Here is a 20,892-nt window from a genome sequence, read left to right on the forward strand (position 1 = left end):
GCATAGTTATTTTTATATTGTCGCTTCAAATCCACGTTAATGAAACCTCCAATGTACGATTTTGCAAACAATGTTTAATAAAATCTGCCATAGATCATTGAAGACATAATCTTTGCAAGAATTATTTTAATATCCAGAGACATTACTATTCCAGTTCATTGATGACAGACGGATTCATACATTTAAACCAGTGGGTTTATATGTCATTGAAATTTATGTAACTTTAAAAATGTGAGCTCAAGAATCTATATGATAGTAAAAAGGATGCTTAAGAATCTTAGAATCATAGAAATGGTAAAACTGGAGACCATATAGGTGATTTTTTAGAGGTCCAATGACTTTCTTAATATAAACATGGCTACGTAGTAAAAAAAAAAAAAAAAAAAAAAAAACTGGGAAAGGCTTCAGTTTTCCAATATACTAGTGATGCAGTCAGTGTCTAAGCAGTTGATAAGATTACCAAATTGTACCTACCTTTGCTTAAATATTACATAAAAATTTCAGAAGGACTTTTTTTGCTACTAGAATATGAAGTTTCACTATATCAATTAAATTCCATATAAATTGCAAACTTCATTTGGCCACTATTTTAGCTGGAATTCAATAGTTCCACTTTTATTTTTATTTTATTTTTTTTTGAGACAGAGTCTTGCTCTTTCGCCCAGGCTGGAGTGCAGTGGCACTATCTCAGCTGACTGCAACCTCCACCTCCCAGGTTCAAGCCATTCTCCCGCCTCAGCCTCCCGGGTAGCTGGGACTACAGGCATGCACCACTATGCCCAGCTGATTTTTGTATTTTTAGTAGAGATGGAGTTTTGCCATGTTGGCCAGGCTGGTCTTGAACTCCTGACATCAGGTAATACACCCTCCTTGGCCTCCCAAAGTGAATAGTCGCAATTTTAGTATAAGAAAAATTTTACTAGAAAAATTTCTCATGACCTTAGTATTTTATGCTTTCGGCATATGTTTTCTATGCTTAGTATTTTATGCTTTTAGCATAATTTAGATTAGTCTTTAATCTCCAAATAATTTCATTTAGAATTTCTTTTGAACACTTTTTGTTTGCTGTCAAAAACAATTTAATAGGAAATAAGCTTTCTTGGACCTTCAGCAAGTTGCTTTAAAAAATTAAATCAAGTTAAAAAAAATAAACAAGAAAATAAGCTTTCCTTAGCTTTTATCAGAATAATTGACCAAAAACCCAATATAAAAAGAAAAAAAAAATGGGAAGTCCTGAATCCCTTGCTTCATGAGATAGATTTTGTCTATAAGTTGCAAGATTTTTTTAAAAAAAGATTATTTTGTTTAAACGAAACCCAATAATCCGTTATATTGATTGTTTCGTATTGAAGTATGTTTCAGTGTAATGAAAGACACTATTACGGGAATGAGCCCTTAAATACAATATATACATATAAGTAATCTTAGATCCATGAGGGACATGAATTGTTAAATGAACGAAGGCAAAATTGGAAAGATTGGAGGTGATTGATGTCTAAGATCAGGTACTTCATTATTTGAAAGGCAACTTTCCAAACTCTACACGTTAACTTATTTACATGTAAGGTAATGTTGTCAAGCTTCAAACTAGCAGGAAAGAAACCCTACTTTGATATGACTTTTGGGGAACTTTTAAATATGAGAAAAAACAATATACTTAACCTTTGAATTACCACAATTACTTACGTACTGGAAGCATCTTCCTGTTTAGAAGTTAGGGACACGCTTCAGCTCCTTGAGGATTCTAGGTCCAGTGAGCACACGATGCATGAATGCCTTGGGGTACTGTGGAATAAAGCCTGGCAGCGGTTAGCCACTCCACAGCACTCCAGTGGTTTGCAAGTTAAAGTGCCTCATAATTTATCGTGAGGGAGGGCCTTAGGGGAAGAAAGAATATGGTTCAATTAATTAGAACTTGTTAGCAAACTTCAACTGTTATCCTATTTAGATTTTCAAATCACCGATATATCAAATACCCACAAGATTTGAGAAGGAAGTAAGAACAAGCAGTTGAGAAAGCTAATTTGTCCAACATGGTACCAGTTCTTGAATATTCTGTTAGCAGCTGACCAATTTTCACATATTAGTCTTTCTATAAAGAAGAAGAAGACGGCCAGACACAGTGGCGCATGCCTGTAATCCCAGCACCTTGGGAGGCTGAGATGAGAGGATCACTTGAGTCCAGGAGTTTGAGACAAGCCTGGGCAACATGGCAAGATTTCCCCCTCTCCAAAGAATAAAAAAGTTAGCTGGGCATGTTGGTGCACGACTGTGGTCCCAGCTACTTAGGTGGCTGAGGCGAGGGGATTGCTTGAGGCTAGGAGTTCGAGGCTCAAGGCTGCAGTGAGCTGTGATGGTGGCACTGCATTCAAACCTGGGTGATAGAATGTGACTCTGTCTCAAAAATTAAAAAAAAAGGAAAAATGGTATAAATTTTTCATCTAACTCTGACTTTCTGTTTTTAATTATATTGTTACTCATGTGTCTTTCAGTTTGGGATTCTAAATAAGATTAATAATCTTGATGACCACCTATAGATTCCTGTGAAAGTCTAATATTAATTAATTAATTATTGGGTGATATCTGGAGCTTTATAATAGGTTTTGAGTTGTTACTTCAAAGTGGCTACGGTTGGTATTTAGAAAAGTTAATGATTCTTTATGATTATATGGTTGTTTACCAAGATGTTATTCAAATAACATCTTCTCTGTTCTGAAAGATTTTGAGTCAAATTTCTTGTTTTCATGGCATGCAACATAGAATTTTTTCAACAACTTTGGCACATATTTTCCTTATTTTTCCCAAGTTATGCTTTGGCCAAGATTTCTAGGAGAATGTTAGATAATCAGATTCATGATGGATATCCAAGTCATAGTTTGTATTTTTGTCATTGGTTTTTCTTTGTTTGGTTGTTTTGTGTTGTTGTGTTTGATATTTGGTTCAGTGAAGACTTAGTTTAAGATAACTGTTTTTTTGGTTTTTGTTTTGTTTTGATATTTAAGAGTTAATTATCTTAAACTAAATATTCATTGTACTAATTTTATTAAGACTGGATAAAGAAAATGTACATGTACACTATGGAATGCTGCGCAGCCACAAAAAGGAATGGGATCATGTCCTTTGCAGGGACAAGGATGAAACTGGAAGCCATCATTTTCAGCAAACTAATGCAGAAACAGATAACCAAACACTGCATGTTCTCACTCATAAGTGGGAGGTGAACAATGAGAACATATGGACAGAGGGAGGGGAACATCACACACCAGGGCCTGTCGAGGGCGGGGTAAGGGGAGGGAGAGCATCAGGACAAATAGCTAATGCATGCGGGGCTTAAAACCTAGGTGATTGGTTGATAAGTGCAGCAAACCACCATGACACTCACGTATCTATGTAACAAACCTGCATGTTCTGGACATGTATCCTGGAACTTAAAACCAAAAAAAAAGAAAGCTGTTTTTTTGGTTGTTTTTTTTGTTGTGGTTGCTTTGTTTTGATATTTAGTACAATGAAGACCTAGTTTAAGATAACTATTTTTTATCATTAAGAAATATTCTTGTATTTTTAGTTGCCTTTTATTTACAAAATATTTGTAAATCAACTTTATAAAAATAGTATTTGGAATTTAGTATGGTGCAGTGTGTTTAGATTTGACATTGGTCCCTATTCCCTATGTTCTGGTGCAGTCCCCTGATTTCTACACTTATGTTTTTATATTTATGTAGACTTTCTGGCCCCATGGACATTTAAGCTAGAGATACTTGTATTGGATTTTCAAAGTGGGAAAAATATGACGTTTTCCCAAATTTATTTATAAAGTTCATAGGAATCAAATTTAATTTTATTTTTCCAGGCTTCATGGCTTTAAAAAGAATACTGTTCAGGAGAAGGTCCTCTGTAGTAAAATTTTGGTGCATGGTTGTAATCATAAAATACAAATTGTTTAGTTATTTAGTTTATAGTATATTACAGAAAACACAGTTATCGGCGAGGAAAAGCTGAGCTGAAGCAGGTGGATTTACAGGAAAAGAACAAGAATGGGGCCAAAAAAAAAAAAAAAAAAAAAAAAACTCCTGAGAAACACACAAATGCATTAGGTTTTTCTTCCTCTCTAGCTAATGTAGCTGATTTGAAAGGAAGTGATTGCTTCGTTGAGTCAAGACACTTCAATGATTGTTACTAACCTTCCTCTGGTGGGCAATTTCATTCTCACTCTTATAGCCCCCAAGGAACTGCATGGGTGCACACTAGAGGGTTTCCTGACCAAAGTTCATGTACAGTGTAATTTAAGTAAAAGCCCTGATTATGTTCTGTGCTGCTCCGAGTTAAATGATAGGAAAACCTGATACGTGTGGAAGGGCAGAAGGCAAATGTGTGTGTTTTCCTCTTCTAGTTCAATAAAAGATAGCATGAGAAATGAATTAACTAATTCGATTCTAGACATTAAGCACTAATACTAGGAAGTTGGAAGCAAAAATGGAGTATCAACAGTTTTGACAGGACCAATTTACTGATTTATTGGTTTATATATCACATCTGATTGCTTCAATGTAGAACCATACTTCAACATATATATGTGTATACATACACATGGGGTTGGTATATATTCATCTGAATATTACAAGGAGTTAAATATCAGCCATATTAAAATCTATCGTATTTGTATTGCTAAATGCCCTACTTTGAATTTCTCAGTGGGTCTGTTAATTTTCCTGTGAGATGATCTTAGATATATCCAAAAGCATACTCTAAATGATTAGAACATTTTAGGAATTGATTCTATTAGCAATCTACCTTCTGGTAATATACACCATATACTTAAAACTATCCTACTTTATTAAATCCTGACCCTACCCAATGAAAGGCAGCAAAAGGAGCTACTGTTAGGATGGAGTCCATTGTTCCTAAATTTTTAACAGGTTCCATATGTTTACTCTTCTAAATTCTACCTGCTGTGTTTAAATTATTGGTTTATTAATTCAAGGACTAGCAATAGAAAGAAACAATTATTTTAATATTTGAGAGAGTGTTTTTATTTGATTCATAGGCTGATTTATGTTATGCAAGCAATTAGAAGAATAGCTTATGAAAATAATAATAAATACATTATAGCTTTACTTTCTCAGTTGTCTTGAAAGCATAGTGGCTTAATCCTAAGTGGCATCCTTTGTTTGAAACAAAGGTGGAGGCACGAGATGCATCCCCCACCCCTTCCTGGGGGTCTGACCATCCTTACCTGGCACTATTTTTTCTCATCACTTTTCACTATCTAATAAACTATAAAATATACATATTTATTGTGCTTATTCTTCCACTCACAAAATGTAAGCTCTGTGAGGAGAGAGATTTTTGGGTATTTCATTTTACTGCTATAGTCCCATAATAAGCACTCAGTAAATATTGGTTTGAGTGAATGAATGAATATGAAACATCGGAAGGTGACACTGTACAACAGTGCACTAAGAATTTCAGCAAAAGCATTAGTTAACATTGATTCTGGGGCTAGTGAAGAAGTTTGGGTTCCCTTATTCACTTTATTAAATTGTAGCTTTAGGAGGCCAAGAAAAGTTGGGGAACATCTACCAACAAATTGTGCTTCCCATGACTTTATGCCCTTGAGTCTTTTCTCCTTTGCCTAGATGTCAAAAATTTCTTTCCCCTGTATTTCTGACTGGCTAATTCCTAATCACCTTTCCAAAAACTTATTTCCAGTAGCCATTCCTCCAAGAAGTCTTCTTTGACACCCCCAGTATGGGGTAGATGCTTCTCTGATATTCTCAACCAGAATTCCATTCTTTAAATCATACTGGATTGTATATGTTTAGCTTCTTTCTTCTCCCCTGCTCTGAAGGCAGGGGTCTTAGTTTTCTTCTTGTTGTTGTTGTTGTGTTTGTTTTTTAAATTCAGACAGTGCTCAGTTCCTAGAAGGCACTCAATTAAAAATAAAAGTGTGGGGGTAGGTGGTGATGATGGGGAGGAGAGATGGGATGGGGGAATAGAGAAAAAATAGGAATAAAAGGTGATGAAAGGTTAATTAATCAAGAAAGAACATCTAGCCAATGAAAGGATTAGGGTATTACAATAGGTTTCCAAGAGAAGTTTATTTAACTAAGGAATTCAGATCATACTATAAGCCAGGGAATATTCTAGGCACTGTGGCTGCTGCAGTGAGCTAAGAGATAATGTCTTTGCATTCACAGAGGTTATATTTTAGTGGGGAAGACAGACAATAGTTGAGTATAAACTGTATTTGTAAAACAATGCTTAACAGAATGTAAAATTAATGTAAAATGCATTTAAATTATAAAAATACATAAATTATAGATTTGTATTACAGTGTAGAACTTGGGGATGTTTAAAGGACTTCAGAACTAAGAGTGTCAAAGCTGTCTCAGTGCTCAAGTGACCTCAGAATTCTTTCCTTGTAAAATGCTGTACATGGGATCCCAGAATGGGAAACGCAAAATGAATCCCTCCAGGAGTGGTATTTGTAACTTAATACGTGTACATCAACCCACATGAAACGCAGAAGGAACAATCTGTATAGACCTTAAAGGGCCCTGCTTCCAGTTGTGTGTGGAGGCATCGAACTCTGAAGGGAAATGGTGGTCTGGAAGGCTCCCAGGGTGCAGGCCTGATTCATGTGCAGCTGGACAAGACTCCAACTTCACCACTGACAACAGGGAAGCAAATGGTTTGAGAACCTAAAAACTAAATACACTACTCTAGACTTTTGGTTAAACATGACTTAACTTTTTTCACCCTCCAAGGTTTTGATTATCTTGGTAACATTTACTAGTCAGTTATAGAAGACAAATAATTTGAGTTTTGTGTTGGATTAGAGAAGTTTCCAGATTATGGGTATCAGTAGTTGATTGACAATATGAGGACTATGCTACCATGCTTGTTCTAATATAGGTGAATTATTTTACCAGCATATGGAAGGGCATAGTTAGAGTATCACAGTGCTTTGTGGTAGAGAAAAAAAAAAAAAACAATTACAGTGAATGAGGAAGAATGGTGTTATTGCAGTACATAAGACTTTGATTACATACCGCCAAGATTCATATCAGCCTAGTAGTTGTTGACAGATAAAGTAACAAAAAGGAAACTCATTTATTTTTTCCTATTGAGACCTCAAGGTAAAGCAGATTTTCAGTTTTTGTACTTACTGCATTGATAGAACAGAGACCGCCACAAAAATGTGTCAGCCCAGAAATAGAAATTAAACCTAGGTTCACATCAAAATTTCATTTAGCCTTGGAAAAGGAGCTGCTGTTTGCATTACTTTTGATCCTAAAACAAATATACTAAAGAATCTCACAGTATACCTGGTATGTATTAACCCTTCCCTGCGAACCATACTTTCAGAGTTGTTGTTTTCATTCTACAAGGCTTTATTTCTTTTGCAATGTTTGAGGCAACTTGAATTATCGTCAGAGTAGGGTTCATTTTGCTGAATGCAAATTACTAGCCACAGACATATACATTTCAGTCTGCAGGAAGTATGAAACTAGATTTGGAAAATTAATAGCAGACCTTTTCCTCTATTACAAAGTTATACCTCATGCTACAGTTTGGTCACGAAGATAAGGACAGAGTAAGTGGGAGACGTGATGTGAGAAATTTTGGTTAGTGGTGTTGAGATTGTTGATGAGTGTGGGATAAATTTCTGGCTAAGTCATTTGTATCTTCCCTTCATGTTACTGAAGTTGGCATAAGAAAGATCTATAAGCAAGCCTCTCTTTTCTTTTCCTTCCTTCCTACTTCCCCCCCCCTCCCTTTCTTTCTCTCTCTCTTTCTTTTCACCCAACTAGCAACATGTACATTCTGTTGTAGTTTTTCATAATTAAGATAGTACTAAATTGCCTGTGGAATTCTGGACGTAACGACATGATACACTTAGTGAAATATAAGTAAGTAAATATAATCATCGGTGAGTTCTACACATCATTATAATCCAACTGCTTCCATGTCATGATATATCCTAAAAATAGTTTGGCTTAAGTTTTTTATTATTATTCTAAAGTCTACACTTGATAATTTTCTCATTAACTTTTTAGCAACAGAAAGATAGCATGAACTTGTTTCTTGAATTACCATTTCTGACCTTTTGCAAGATGATAATTACAAAAAAGGGAGGCCTGGAAGACTTGTAAAAAAATTAAGCTTATAAAAGAACTAAAATGGTCCTTCTTTGCTGGTGTCGATTTCAAAATTAACATTTTGGTTCATGTGCTTCTAATAATCACTGACCCTTACCTCGTGTACTTTCCACAGGAAATGAATATGGCAGAAATTACTTTGACCCACTGATGGATGAGGAAATAAACCCAAGGCAGTGTGCGATGGAGGTCAGCAGAGAAGGTGAGCTAGAATTAAGTATGTAATTTTTGTGTCAGAATATTCTTTTCCATTCATGAAAATGAGGTGACAAAGATCACACATGCAGTTCCATTTAGATTTTGCAGCTTACAATTTAAATGGTAAGTTTTAACCACTAACAACATGATGGGCAGCGAAGGTAATTTTTCATCAAGGACAGTGGGCTGGTCAGATAGAAGAAGCAGCGATGTGCTTTCATCTGATGCTACTGTGAGCAGTTTGATGCCATCATAAGGCCCATGTATGTGTCTGAGGAGCGTCACCACCTTCAAGTGTGTCTCTGTTTTTTGAATTTAACATGAGCATTCTTCAACAAATTGCATCTAGCATGTGAGATTTCCATATCCTGTGATGACTGAATTTCTTACCTTGAATTCATGGAACCACCACCTAACTTTTGAGAATTACGAAGGGGAAGTGATATGATAACAATTTCCTCTTCTATAATCTCAAATACTAGTTGTGGTTCTAAAATAATAATTCAAAATTGCTCCTTAAGTGCATAATATTATGTATATTTTATAGTTTACAAAATAGGGTTTTTATAAAGGTTATTGATGAGATATTGACCGTGACAAATGTTACTTAGCATCAGCTGCAGTCCAGATCATATCCCACCAGTGGGTGCCAGTCATTGAGTCTGCACTTTTTAATAAAAGACGAGGGTAAATTCTCACAAAAAGGACTCAAGCATAGTGCAAAGGTTATTTTATAAAGTAGCTCTCAATAACCTATTTTTAAAAGATGCAGAATCCGCAGATATTATCAAAAGACCTATGTGCAAGATAAGACAAGGACTTAGTCTCACAGTCAGTTTTCACTGGTAGCTCAAAAGCCAGGGTGGATGTGAGGCTGGAAAAGTTCAACCTTCTATTTACCCAAACACACTTGGAGGGTAAGAGACAATTCTAGTGATTCCTGGGGAGGGGTGTTGATTGAATTACCACCGAAGTCTTTTAAATTTCTTAGGAATCACAATATATAGTTATATTTGGTGGAATGTTTATAATGCGAGGACTCCCTAATTTGGGAAAGGTGACTTAATAAGTTGTGTTCAATGAAAAAGGAATGGTTCTAACTAAAGACAGGTAAGTTTTATAAAATATTGCTGGTCACCTTTTCCCCTTCCCTAGTCAGTTATTATTGTCGGACTCCCGCAGCTAACATGGGGTCCCCTGTTTCAGAGCAGGAAGCTCTTTCTGCATATTTACCTGCAGCCAGCTCTGTGCTGGTGTGTGCTGCGGGAGGTGGGGGCTGGCGCTCTTGCCAGCTGCGGGTTCCACCTTTCTAGTGAGTCTCCTTTCTAATGAGCTCCTTCGCAATTGTTTTTATTTCCTCCACTTCCTTCTAATTGTCTTCCCGCTTCTTCATCTCTTCTGCTTTCATTATTTCCCCTCATTTCTTCCTCAGTGTTTTTTCCCTCTTCTTTCTGAAGTTCCTTCTTAACTACAAGGTACTATGTGTATATATCTATATATATCTATATCTATATATCTATATATATATCTATATATATATATATGAAACAGTTTTTAGATTTATTTTGAGACAGGATCTCACTTCCTTTACCCAGGTTGGAGTGCAGTGGCATGATCACAGCTCCCTGCTGCCTCAACTTCCTGGGCTCGGGTGATTGTCCCACTTCAGCCTCCCGAGTAGCTGGGACTACAGATGTGCACCACTACACCCAGCTAATTTTTTGTTTATTATTTTTATTTTTTAGTTGAGATGGAGTTTCACCATGTTGCCCAGGCTGGTCTCAAACTCCTGGGCTCAAGCAATCCACCTGTCTCGGCCTCTTAAAATGCTGGGATTACAGGGGGTAAACCACCATACCTGTCCTTTAGATTTCTTTTTCTCTCAAAATAGGTAAGGATTTATGTATCTTCATTTCATCTATCCAGGCTCTTTGTTTCTCATGCTATGGCTTAGGAACTCATGGTTGAAAAATAGGCTTTCTCCATTCTCCTAGATTTTCTATAAGTTATGTTTTTTAGCCTAGAACCCTGTGTATTCACATGATATAAATGAGATGCAATGGGCCAAATGTGACTGGTAAAAAATCAGTCTGCTCTGTATTTCTGCCACCTTCTAGGGTGTTTCCATAAACCAAAGGCCCATTCCTAATAGCTAAGCTCTACTCTGCTTATGGTATCAAGAAAAGAAAATATAATGGAAACTCTATGAGGGAAGGAATTCTATGCATCTTATTCATTGGCTGCTGTATATTCAGCACTTAGTGTCTCACACATAATATGTATGTGATACATATTTGTCCAAAACCCAATGAATAATGTAGAGTCCTGCACTTTGATTAACCCATAAACTTCATGTGACCAGATACAAGATCTGTCAAGATTAGTCTGATATTCATCATACAGTGAGCTCCATTTTCTCACATTCCATTATCAAAGATAACAAGTTCACATCAGATATTTGAAAATATTTTGGGAGAAAATAAGTAATTGCTCTCTGACAAGAGTGTTTTGTGATGTGCTAACTTTCCCTGGATCATACCTGACTCTCTATAAACTGCTGTCATGATAGATTGTCTTTAAATTGGTCAGTTTCACCAGTGGAAATTAGTTTTTGTAAATCCACTTAAAGGGTCCTATTTCCAGAAATATTATAATATATATATTAATATATATAATATAATATATAAAAATATATAATATATAACATACTTCTATATTATATATTGTCACTTGTAATATATAATATAAGTAATATATAATATAATAATTAGTAATATTATGCTACATTTTTAAAAAGAGGACATATTTGGCTGGGTATGGTAACTTACACCTGTAATTCCAGCACTTTGGGAGGCCGAGGCGGGTGGATCACCTGAGATCAAGAATTCGAGACCAGCCTGGCCAACATGGTGAAACCCATCTCTACTAAAAATACAAAACTAGCTGGGCATGGTGGCATGCACCTGTAATGCCAGCTACTTGGGAGGCTGAGACAGGAGAATCACTTGAACCCAGGAGGCAGAGGTTGTGGTGAGCTGAGATCGCACCATTGCGCTTCAGCCTGGGAAACAGAGTGAGACTCTGTCTCAAAAAAAAAAAAAAAAAAAATGACGTATTTGAGGTGGGATCAAGTATTGACAGTCACTTGGGGTTTCTTCTGATAATGGCTTCCACTGGTGAATTCCTTCAGTGTAAAAACACAGCTATTGACCAAAAGCCTTTTATTGGCCAGTTTTGAGATTCAGTCCCATTGTCCAAGTGGTGGCAAAACATGAAACATCTCAATCGTATGACAATATATTTCGGAGTTGTAATAGAACAGAAGAAACAAGAAGATGCGGGTATGCAGAAAGAGAGCTCAGCTCAGCGCCCCCTGGTAAGATGAGTCCTCAGCCTTGAGTCTCCAATTCGTAATGTCCTCTTTTTCTTTGTGCTTGGTACTCACACCTGCACCGTTATCATTTAGGGGTCAACCAGTGCTAATTAGCAATCTTTCCATTTTCTCTGTGGCATGGGGTTAGAGGTTACGCAGACACGTAACATCAGAGTTGCTGGGAGGGTCCCAGAGAGGGGCAGTCTGAAGCAAGCTGCAGTTCACAGCATTTTGTGTGGCAGAATTTTGGGAACACCCCAAAAGTCTTGCTTGCACCCATCTATCTTCACTTTGGTTGAGGTGTTTTTTTTTGTTTGTTTGTTTGTTTTACAGGCTGGAGTTGCAGTGGCATGATCTCAGCTCACTGCAACCTCCATCTCCCAAGCTCAAGTGATCCTCCCACCTCAGTCTCCTGAGTAGCTGGGACTACAGGCACGTGCCACCATGCCTGGCTAAATTTTGTATTTTTTGTAGAGACGGTGTCTTGCTGTGTTGTTCAGGCTGGTCTCAGACTCCTGGGCTCAAGCAATCTGCCTGCCTCAGCCTCCCAAAGTGCTGGTATTATGAGCCACTGCAGCTGGCCTGGTTGAACTCTGTTCTTATATTTATTTGTTTATAGTCTGTACTTCCAAAACAATTTGAGGTAGCCTACAATAGAAACATAAATGCACATAACTATAGAAAAGTTCAAGTAAAGATGAAGGGGGGATTTGAGAACACCTGCAAAAAACACAGGACAATATTATTACCATAATTAAGCACTCATTTTTACACTGAGCTTCCTGGAAGTAATGGTATAAAGAGAAAGATCATAAGTAGGTTACTTCCTATGTTTAATAGAAATTATACTCTGTTTTCAGTGTAAATAACCCACCACCACCATGATTTTATTTTTTACACTAATTTTGGAAGGGTAATATGATGTTCATTTTTATATGGTAGAGAGTAGAAATCGCAAAATACTTTATTATTAATTACCATTAAATGCCTTTTACTTAATATAGAATACAGATTTCAGTGCTACTATGTAGTAGGTGCGTGACATTTTATTATTTTCCAATTTTGCATATGATCTGATGTAGGTAATAATAGCTTGTGGATTAGTCAGAGTTCTCCAAAGAGGGATAACCACCTGGATGACCTTTTTAACCCTCTTGCAGAATAATGTTTTAATAATGTGTGTGTGTGTGTGTGTGTGTGTGTGTGTTTTGCAGGGGGTGATGACATGGCCTTAATGCTTTAAATTCACAAAAGAACTTAGAATCCCTGTATTTCCTACTATATTGCAATAGCACATATAAAATAATCCAGAACCATCTAAATATTTTGTTCCTTATACATAAATAGTAAAAAAATTATATAGAGAGAGTAGCTAATGGAAAACACTCATTCATTTTGATCACTTGTGTATTCTATTGTATGTTTTAACAAACCAAAATGGCTTATTCTGAAATGACTCTTGAGTAATAGATGGCATAATTCGTGGAACGTGAGATCAGTTTTAATGGAGAAGTATCCTTATGCATGCCTTGTAATATGCATTTTAAAATCATCGTTCTAATTATCATTTATTTACAAAAGGGTTTTCTTTTTCAGAACAAGGCAGCATATTGAGTAGAAATTGTGTCTGTGACCCAGAATATAACTAAATAGCCCTAATGATTAATAATTTCTTTTTGTAATTATGTTTGCGTATCTATAAATTAATGGATGAGAAATTTATCATGCACATGTTCTTTTAACACTCCTACAAGATGACGATAGAATTTTCTATAATCGATTAATGAAGCTTTTTGAAGAGAGCGGACAAGGAGAACCCCAAGGTAAGAGACCAATTATCTTCAATCTTTTGTTTTAACATTAGTTGTAAATTGATTGAAATGGTTTCTTGCAAACGCTCAGCTATCTTTTCTAAATATAACCATTCACTGATAACCTACGTGAGCTTTTGATGGTTGTAAATATTTAAATGTAGCTGAAGTTTAGGGGAAAAGTAATTATGACCCAATTTCCTATAATTGCATACAATTTATAACCCTAAATGGTGAAAATGATTTAAGATTTACTGTTGAAAGATCTTAAAATGGCATACGGCGTACTTGGATTCACTAATTTATGAGGCTATGTGCTACTCTTTTTAAAGACTGGTCTTAGCTTTTGAACAAATGCTTTGGGGTGGTAAGAAGGCAAATAGTATATTGTTCTCAACATTAGTATGGAAATTCATATTTGCAAATGTTAGGTTCTTTAAGTAAAAACTTATTTTATGTATTAAACTAAGAATTTAAAGGTAACATTTAAAAAACTCAATTCAAAATTCTTAGTTTAACACATATAAATTCATGCCAGAACCATATTATAGTTTTTACCAAAGAATTAAATATAAGTTGCTGTATATTTCATGGGGAATAATTCTATTATTATTATGTTTTTACTCTGTGTGCTTAGTGCTTCTCAATCATTTTGTCGTCCTTATTATAATAACTCCTCAAAGCATGTAAGAGGAGAGGGCTGATCATGGTAAAGTCTTCTAACAGTTATTATTTCTATTAAATTTTTGCTTAGACTTCATCATTTACTAGCTGTGTGACCCTGGACCAATTAATTAACCTTTCTTTGTCATTTTTGCCAAATGAACATATAACACCTGTCATATGGAGTAGTTATGAGGACTAAATTATTATTACATGAGCAGATGTGACACCTAGAATAATAAAGATAGTAACAGTAATCCTGCCGGTGAAAATATTAATGCCAGTTAAACATTTGAGTGCTTCCTAGGTGCCTGGAACTGTCCTAAACAGTTCTAAATAATTCACTTGTTTAAACTTCATAACAACTTCTAAAGGTTCGTCCCCATTTTTATCCCCATTTACAGTATAATACCCTTCAAAATTTTATTCCTGCTTGGGTACACCTCCCCTTTACTTTTATGCTATCAGTTTGTGTGGTCAACCATTTATTACTTTTTGCCTTTATAAACAAAGCAAACTCATTTTTCAAGCCAGCTCATTCCGAGGGATCCCAAGTTCAAATGGTGTATTAGAATTATCCAGAGAAGTGGAATCCAGTTGGTTTGATAATATATAGAGAGGCATTTATTTTAAGAAACTGCTTCACTCCGTAGCTGGGATAGCAAGTCTGAAATCCTTCGGACAGGCTGGCAGGCTGGAGACTTAGGTAAGAGTTGATGTGAAATTCAGGCAAGAGTTGAAATTGCAGTCTCACATCTGAATTCCACAGGCAGCAGTCTGGAAACTCAGGTAGGAGTTGATGTTGGAGTCTTGAGACTGAAATGTGTGGGGCAGGCCAGCAGGCTGGAAATGCAACCAGAGTGTCTACCCTATGGCCTTGAGACTGAATTCCTTCTTCTTTGGAAAGCCTCAATCTATATGTTTAAGAACTTCGACTGATTGGATGAGGCCCACACACATTGTGAAGAGTAATCTGCTTTACTCAAACTCTACTGATCTAAATATTAATCACATCTAAATACACCTTCACAACAACATCTAGATTGGTGTTTGGGCAAACAGGTGGGCACCATAGCCTGGTCAAGCTAATGCACGTGAACCCAGGAGGCGGAGCTTGCAGTGAGCCGAGATCGCACCACTGCACTCCAGCCTGGGCAACGGAGTGAGACTCCGCCTCAAAAAAAAAAAAATTAAGCATCATAAATGGTTATGCTTAAATCAGGCCTTTCTGTGTTTAGTCTAACTTCTGAGTCAGCAAACCTATTGAATACCTTTTAGTGCTAGACATTGAATAGTGCACTTTTATGCCTACTGTTTCTTTTCCACTCTGATGGCTTTTTCAGCTTGGATCCTTTGAGACCACCCAAGTCACACATTTACAGATAGCATCTAATAGATCTTTGGAAATCATTTATGGACTTACAGAAGTCTCATAGAATTTATAGAATAGTCATTTTATGAACTATTTTATAGAAAAGGATGTAGCTGAGACTTAGAAAGTATAAAGACTTATTCAAAGTAATATAGTGCATCAGGGAGCAAAGAACAAGGCCAGTGGGCCTCTGGACACTGTAACTCAGTGCTTTCTCCAGCATGCCATCTCATTTCCTCCTGCAAAAGAAGCTCTCTTCTAATGATTCTTGTTAAAATTCTAGAATAGGAGACATGGAAAATTTCGTATTATACCTTCCAGCATTTTTTACAGACTGGAAGAGGGAAGATCATTTTCTATTTGCAGCGTGCATCTGGCTAGATGAATAGATATCCTTTGTACATGATACTGTTTTCAGGTGATAGAGAAGTAAAGTACATTCATATAAATGCTGGCATTTCTATGCAAATAAACAAGGTAGCCCAAATAAAGTGCCTCTGTGTGCAGAGCTCAGGAAATGTTCTCAGAGATCCTAAGGTAGGAAAATGAACCAAAGAGCTCTGGCTTCTTCTAAGCCTATTCATCTCCTAAACTGGTTACAGCAACACAGTGAGTAAGTGGTAAGATGTTGAAGTAAACAACATGTAGTATTAACACACAGAAAAGCACAGTATCCACATTTCAAGATATATTTGGTAACTGGGAAAAAGGCTTAAATGTACAGCTGTACTTGGTTGAGTTTGTAAACATTATGGGATAAACAAAGGTGGTGGTGGTTGTTTTTTAATCTTCAAACTTCTGTGCTTTAGTTGTTTTCCAGTAAATGAAATAGAAAATAATTTGCTAGTTGGTCGATTATGAAGAAACCAAACTTTATTGCTTATAAGAAAATCAGTGATTAGTCTATTGTGTGTTTAGTCAACATTAAATTGACAAAAACAAGTGGAATTCCATGTGGTTTTCTTGGGGTAAATAGATGAGAGCGGCCGGGAGGAGACTCTGAATTCTGAAGCACCTGGGAGTTCCAATAAGAGTCACGAAATCCACAAAGAAGCCAGCGAAGCCACCACTGCCCACCTTGAGGAGTTCCAAAGATCTGCTCAGAAAAATCTAATTCTGCTTGGAAGTTCTCCGCTAGAACAGGTCAGCATTAAGAGTATATTGAGAAATGTAAGATAATCTCTCTTTTTCAAATGACAAGTTGAAGTGTCAGGCCTACACATGGTCTACTGATTTTGCTTACCAGCACACTCTTCCTAGAACACACACTAGTTATGACTTCATTGAGCCATTTCCTTATTTTTTATACACATTTTAAAATGTGTAGGCAGAAGTTACGCTCCTTATCGATATCCTTACCCATCCTGGATATTGATAAGGAGCATAATTACTGCCTAACATTTTACAAAGTGTATGAAATTTAGTTTGTACAATTTACTTTCATTATCTGGTTTTATTTTGTGTTAGAGGGCTTTTTTCTAGCGTTATTATGAATTACTGATAACAAAACCTGAAACCAGCATACATTTACTTGGAAAAACTAAGAAACTGCTTGGACTTGTTTGCAAAAGCACTGTATTATACGCGAATATTCTAGCATTTCTAAAGTCACTATTTAAGGAACTTGGGCATTCTAACTGTTGTGACTTGTGCCACACAAGAGTCTTTAGCCGTTAGACTATCTTGACTTCAGAGACAATCTGATTTCTCCTCTGATTTCTGTATCTGTAGGTTCTATTTATGACCCACCAGAGAGAGAAGTGATAAAAATAACAAGAATCTTACATGTCTAGCTCCAGGCATGTGTGTGGTGTGTGTGTGTGTGTGTTGTTTTGTGAAAGGTAAGTAGATTCAGGCTAAAGAGGAAAAAATTCATCAGATGAAAAAGACTATTATCAATGAGATCTTTTATAACAACAGGTCACAAGCGGAGATATCATTTGCAACTTCAGAAGAGACAGGAATAGCTTAGGTGGGGGGTGAGGGGATATCCTCTAATTTGGAGTGTGGAAATTCCATAAAAGTGTTTCATATCTTCCTTTGTGCCACATAGGTCTGAATATTGTGGACACATTAAGGCTGTGTCTATTTTGAGCTTTCTCAAGCAAGTGACCTAAATTAGCAAATACAGCCTTCCTTAACACAGCCACTTAGATGGCTCTGATAGTGGTTTGAATTGTGTTCTCCAAAAATATGCACACCCTGGTATCTGGGAATGTGACCTAATTTGGAAATAGAGTCTTTGCAGGTATAATTAAGTTAAGGATCTCCAGATGAGATCATCCTGAATTTAGGATGGACCCTCAATCCGATGACTGGTGTCCCTTTAAGAGAAAGGAGGGAGCGATTTGAGACACAGACATGTGAAGGAGGCAGAAATTGATGCATCTACAAGCAAAGGACTGCCAAGGATCACCACAGTCACCAGCAGCTAGGAGAGAGGAATGAAATGGATTCTCCCGAGGGTCTGAGGAAGGCCCCACCCTGAGAACACGTTGACTTCAGACCTCTTGCCACCAGAACTCTGAGACAATAATTTCTGTTGTTTTCAACTATCATGTTTGTGGTCGTTTTTTTGTGGCAGCAGTGGGCAATTAATACAGTTCCTGGGGTGGTTGATCTCACTGGCTAGGCTTTACTTCACTCATGTGTTAACCCTGCCACACATCTTTATGAAGACAGGGCGCTCAAAGGACATAGAGGTGAAAAGGATGCATGGCTCTGCCTTTGCACATAACCCTTTTTAAAAACAATTGTGGCCAGGCACAGGGACTCATGCTTGTAATCCCAGCACTTTGGAAGGTTGAGTCAGGCACATCACGAGGTCAAGAGCTCGAGACCATCCTGGCCAACGTGGTGAAACCCTATCTTTACTAAAAATACAAAAATTAGCTGGGTGTGGTGGCGTGCACCTGTAGTCCCAGCTACTTGGGAGGCTGAGAGAGGAGAATTGCTCTGGTGACAGAGTGAGACTCTGTCTCAAAACAGACAACAAGGCCGGGCATGGTGGCTCACGCCTGTAATCCCAGCACTTTGGGGGGCTGAGGTGGGCAGATCACGAGGTCAGGAAATCGAGACCATCTTGGCTAACACGGTGAAAACCCGTCTCTACTAAAAATACAAAAAAAATTAGCTGGGTGTGGTGGCATGCGCCTGTAGTCCCAGCTGCTGGGGAGGCTGAGGCAGGAGAATGGCTTGAACCTGTGAGGCAGAGCTTGCAGTGAGCCGAGATTGCGCCACTGCACTCCAGCCTGGGTGACAGAGCAAGACTCTGTCTCAAAAACAAAACAAACAAACAAAACAATTATTTTTCAGATGTGTATTCTGATACATTAACAGTTCAACATTTCCATTTATTTATTTATTTTTGAACCATATAGTGCCATTGTGTGTGTTTCAATTTGCACCATGTTTTTGATCATGAATACGTGGATTTCTTTGGAATATGTGGCTAATATTTTTTATTTTATTTTATTTTTGAGATGGAGTCTTGCTCTGTCCCCCAGGCTGGAGTGCAGTGGTGCCATCTCGGCTCACTGCCACCACCGCCTGCCAGGTTCAAGCGATTCTCCTGCCTCAGCCTCCCGAGTAGCTGGGACTACAGGTGTGTGCCACCATGCCTGGCTAATTTTTGTATTTTTAGTAGTGATGGGGTTTCACCATGCTGGCCAGGCTGGTCTCGAACTCCTGACCTCGTGATCCGCCCACCTCGGCCTCCCAAAGTGCTAGGATTACAGGCATGAGCCACCAGGCCTGTGGTTAATATTTTTAAATCCTCATTCTGTACAAGATAAGTTGAGGCACAGAATGCTCACCTGCTACACTGTTGCGAGGCTGTCATTCCAAGGCCAGCACAGTGTCTAGGAGTTCAACACAAGTAGAACTCAAACCTGCATTTTTACCACTTGTTAGTATTAGGAGACAGTCCACGCATTCAGGAGAATTCAAGTCTTCCGCAAATATGACCACGATTCCCTTTAAACACTGAAATTTGTGATCCTATTTCTTCTCCTAATCGATATGTCTTAAATTATGCAAAATTCAACCTAAACTGACTGGCTGAGTAATTGCTAGAGAAATCATGTGCTGACCTATGAACACAGATTCGTATGACAGATTCGTATGGAGGAAGGAGGCTGAGCTGGAGTCAGACCTCTGTTGGGGCCATGGCTTTGCCACTCACAGGGTGTCAGATCATAGGCAAGTTACTTAACTTCCTTGACCTCAGTTTCCTCCTCTGTAATTCACAGGAAATTAGATCTACCTCATTGCATTGTATGGAGGATGAGATGAGTCATCCATGAATACTCTTGCTCAAAGTAGCTGCTGTAATCAGGAGCAGGAGTTACTATAGAGAGCAAAGATTCTAAAACCCATTCTCAGGTCAACGCTCGCAATGTTCTTATGTTCACTGTGTCGGGAAGTTCCATGAACACACAAGGCAACATCATAAGTAGGAAAAACCTTCAGATTTGGTGTTAGAACTCAGAGCTTTCATCCTTGATTCAGATATTTATATGAACTTAAACCTCTTTGTAAAATAGGGCTAAATAATTTGAACCTCTTATGGGTGCGTGGGGATTGAGATGTGTCCAAGTGCCTGGCAGTTAATGTTTTCTTTTTCTTGTTACTCATTTTCTATATTTGTTGAGACCATTACCTATTCTTACTTCTTATTGCTGTTGTAATGGTGAACTGATAATTACATAAGGCAAGATGTTTAAATGGAGACGTGGGCCATCCCAGTCGGGGTGAGTGTTGTTGGCTGAGTCTCTTCTCCTAAACTACTTATCTAAAACTACTGATTTATATGGTGACTGGAGTGATTGCTTCTCATCCTAACATTACAGAGCCTTGTGGTGGAGAACCTGGGATGATAGAAGAATTCAGATTGTAAAAAGAGATGGGGCCCTTGACTAAGGTTACCAGTGGGACTGAGTTGGGAATTGTCTAGTACAGAGGTTACTATTTGAACACTCATTAGATTTAGATCCTGATAGCTGATGCCCATCTTGGAGAAAATAAAAATAAGAAAAATCTCATATATATGTATATATTGCATAGCGAAAGTATGCTGTTAGTAAACTTTGTGAAATTTGAGTATCCAAGCACATCTACTGTGGGACCCCCATTTTTTTTCCCCATAGACAGAGTAGAACATAGAAAAATGAAGAGTTTGCCTTCTCACTTTGTGAAAGCATTGTGTGTGGTTATGTATGTGTATGCCTGTGTATATGGTTGTGTGGGTGCATGGATGTCTATGCCTATATGATTGTGTTTTTGTATATGTGTGTGCGTACACGAATGTGGCTG

The 20,892-nt window shown here is 37.4% G+C and overlaps 1 protein-coding gene across 1 annotated transcript in view; it reads left to right on the forward strand.

Annotated features, from left to right (window-relative positions):
• The window catches only part of LOC129473456 (orofacial cleft 1 candidate gene 1 protein), a 42,096-nt gene extending 22,213 nt beyond the window's left edge, over positions 1 to 19,883 (forward strand). The window contains exons 5-8 of the mRNA XM_055263947.2: positions 8,278 to 8,364; positions 13,488 to 13,556; positions 16,556 to 16,722; positions 19,830 to 19,883. Of these exons, the coding sequence (XP_055119922.2) occupies positions 8,278 to 8,364; positions 13,488 to 13,556; positions 16,556 to 16,722; positions 19,830 to 19,883 (377 nt within the window). The remainder of the gene's footprint in view (positions 1 to 8,277; positions 8,365 to 13,487; positions 13,557 to 16,555; positions 16,723 to 19,829) is intronic.
• Positions 19,884 to 20,892: the final 1,009 nt, after the last annotated feature.

This window comes from Symphalangus syndactylus, chromosome 23, assembly GCF_028878055.3.
Source record: "Symphalangus syndactylus isolate Jambi chromosome 23, NHGRI_mSymSyn1-v2.1_pri, whole genome shotgun sequence".
Lineage (NCBI taxonomy): Eukaryota > Metazoa > Chordata > Mammalia > Primates > Hylobatidae > Symphalangus > Symphalangus syndactylus.